The sequence below is a fragment of the Puntigrus tetrazona genome, unplaced genomic scaffold (genome assembly GCF_018831695.1).
Source record: "Puntigrus tetrazona isolate hp1 unplaced genomic scaffold, ASM1883169v1 S000000116, whole genome shotgun sequence".
Lineage (NCBI taxonomy): Eukaryota > Metazoa > Chordata > Actinopteri > Cypriniformes > Cyprinidae > Puntigrus > Puntigrus tetrazona.
The window spans coordinates 595,001-597,500 of record NW_025047793.1 but is presented as its reverse complement, the minus strand read 5'-3'; the positions used below and the strand labels follow the sequence as shown (position 1 = coordinate 597,500).

General features: G+C 32.0%; 1 protein-coding gene across 1 annotated transcript in view; it reads left to right on the top strand.

Annotated features, from left to right (window-relative positions):
• Positions 1–2,500, top strand: part of nsa2 (NSA2 ribosome biogenesis homolog (S. cerevisiae)) — a 3,607-nt gene that overhangs the window by 212 nt on the left and 895 nt on the right. The window contains exons 2-4 of the mRNA XM_043229897.1: positions 754–941; positions 1,019–1,169; positions 1,648–1,827. Coding sequence (XP_043085832.1) covers positions 754–941; positions 1,019–1,169; positions 1,648–1,827 — 519 coding nt within the window. The remainder of the gene's footprint in view (positions 1–753; positions 942–1,018; positions 1,170–1,647; positions 1,828–2,500) is intronic.

Here is a 2,500-nt window from a genome sequence, read left to right as displayed (position 1 = left end):
GGCCGTGTCTGTTTATATTCCTCCTGAGGAAAACTCAGTCTGTGGTGTTTCTTATGAAAAATAGAAACATATCACATCCCTTCTTTATATAAATAAATATGATAATATTGTGTGTGTAAAATTAGTATATTATATATGCATTTATATTGTATCTATAATATTTAATATTACCTAAATATATAATATATTATATATATATATATATTTATATATATATGTAATATATATATATATATATGTGCATGTAATCTGTATACATGTTCATGTAGATATCTATTATATATATATATATATATATATATATATATATATATATATATATATTAAAAAATATATATATATATATATAATTTTTTTATATAGTTATTTATCATATATCTGGTTAAACCAAATAAAGAAGAGAAATGTAAAATAAATGTAAAATAAAATAGGTTTGTGTATATTTTATTTTATTTTTTTTTTTACTATAATAACGCAACCTGTTTTATAATGCCCTATAATATATAATACCTCTCAAGAATGCAAGAAACATTTCTGTGAATATTGGTTTTTCTTACAGTGTTGTTATTAGAAACCCTAGTGAGTCACATTTGCATGGCAAATAAGGATATATATATATATATATATATATATATATATATATATATATATATATATATATATATATATATATATATATATATGTGTGTGTGTGTAATAATGTTTCAAATTGTGGTTGAGCTCATTTTAAATTGATCCTGTGTCCGTGTACAGCCTCAGAACGAGCACATCGAGTTGCACCGCAAGCGTCATGGCTACCGTCTGGACCACCACGAGAAGAAGAGGAAGAAGGAGAGCCGCGAGGCGCACGAGAGATCGCACAAAGCCAGGAAGATGATCGGCCTCAAAGCCAAACTCTACCACAAACAGAGACACGCCGAGAAGATCCAGATGAAGAAGACGTGAGCGCTACGCACCGCTTCGGTTCGGTGGCGACACACTAATGACATAACTGACGTGTTTTTATATTTGTGTTCAGCATTAAGATGCACGAGCAGAGGAAGAGCAAACAGAAGGATGACGACAAGACTCCGGAAGGGGCAGTGCCTGCTTACCTGCTGGACAGAGAGGGCCAATCACGCGCCAAAGTCCTGTCCAACATGATCAAACAGAAGAGGAAAGAGAAAGCTGTAAGCGTCCAATCAAACGTTTCAAACCCGGCTTACCTTAGTCTTTTGAATGGCGACGCTAACGATTTCCGAAGGAGTCGTGTGACACTGAAGACTGGAGCAACGATGCTGAAAATTCAGCTTTGATCGCAGAAATAAATTACAGATTGCGATTCGTTTACATGGAAACACTTCTTTTAAATTGTAACAATATTTAACTATTTTTGCTGCTTCTTTGAGCAAATAAATGCAGCCTTAACAATAAAAACCTTTATTATTTCAATCTTTTACCGGTAGCGTAAATATTGGTTTTGTTACAGCCAAGCGAAACAAAATTCGCATTTGACATATTTATTTGATTTAAATATTTTGATATTTAAGCACAATGTTTACCAGTCGAGTGCCAGCCGTCTTTTTCTTGTTTGGTAGCGACGAATTACAGAAGTCGAAGCGTTGCACATACCCATGCTGAGTGTGCGTTTGGTTACTTTCTCTTCAGGGAAAGTGGGAGGTTCCTCTCCCGAAGGTCCGAGCGCAGGGCGAAACCGAGGTTCTGAAGGTCATCCGCACAGGAAAGAGACAGAAAAAGGCCTGGAAGAGGATGGTGACCAAAGTCTGCTTCGTGGGAGATGGATTCACGCGCAAACCTCCCAAATATGAGCGCTTCATCAGACCCATGGTGATGCACCCAGTGCATTTTCTAGTTTTTAGTTACTCATTTTAAGAAATTTTTACTTTTTTTAAACCTACATTTTAAATTTAACGTAGTTATGTTTATGATTTAGGCAAGGCAGGTTTATTTATTTAGCACATTTTATTTAAAGTGCTTGACATAAAAGGAAGTAAAACAGTCATTCACAATAAAAACAAGGAATTAAAATGAATTATATTTAAAAAATTATGTATACATTTTTTTTAAAAAACAGTTGATTAGAATAAAAAATATTACACATGAAATACAGATTATATAATTTTATCTATGAATATTTTCTTTTGTTTTACTATTTTTTTTCATGCCATTGTGATTTTATAGATATAATATGGGCTGGTAAGCAATTAATACAATTTTTAAATTGGTTAGCAATTAATAATAGTAAAATTAAAAAAAAGTATCGAATTTTTAAATGACGTGGCGATTAATCACAAACGAACCCTCTGGAGCTCATTTTGGAGTCACACTGATGTTCACAGTCAAAAAGTATTTTTTTTTTTTTCTAAAATTAATGTAATTTTTTTTGTGTTCTTTTTTCTTTTGGGATCATTTATGGCACCAATTAATATTAATGCAATAATACAGATGTGATGCATATATATATATGTATGTCACATTTGTGTGTGTGTATATATATATA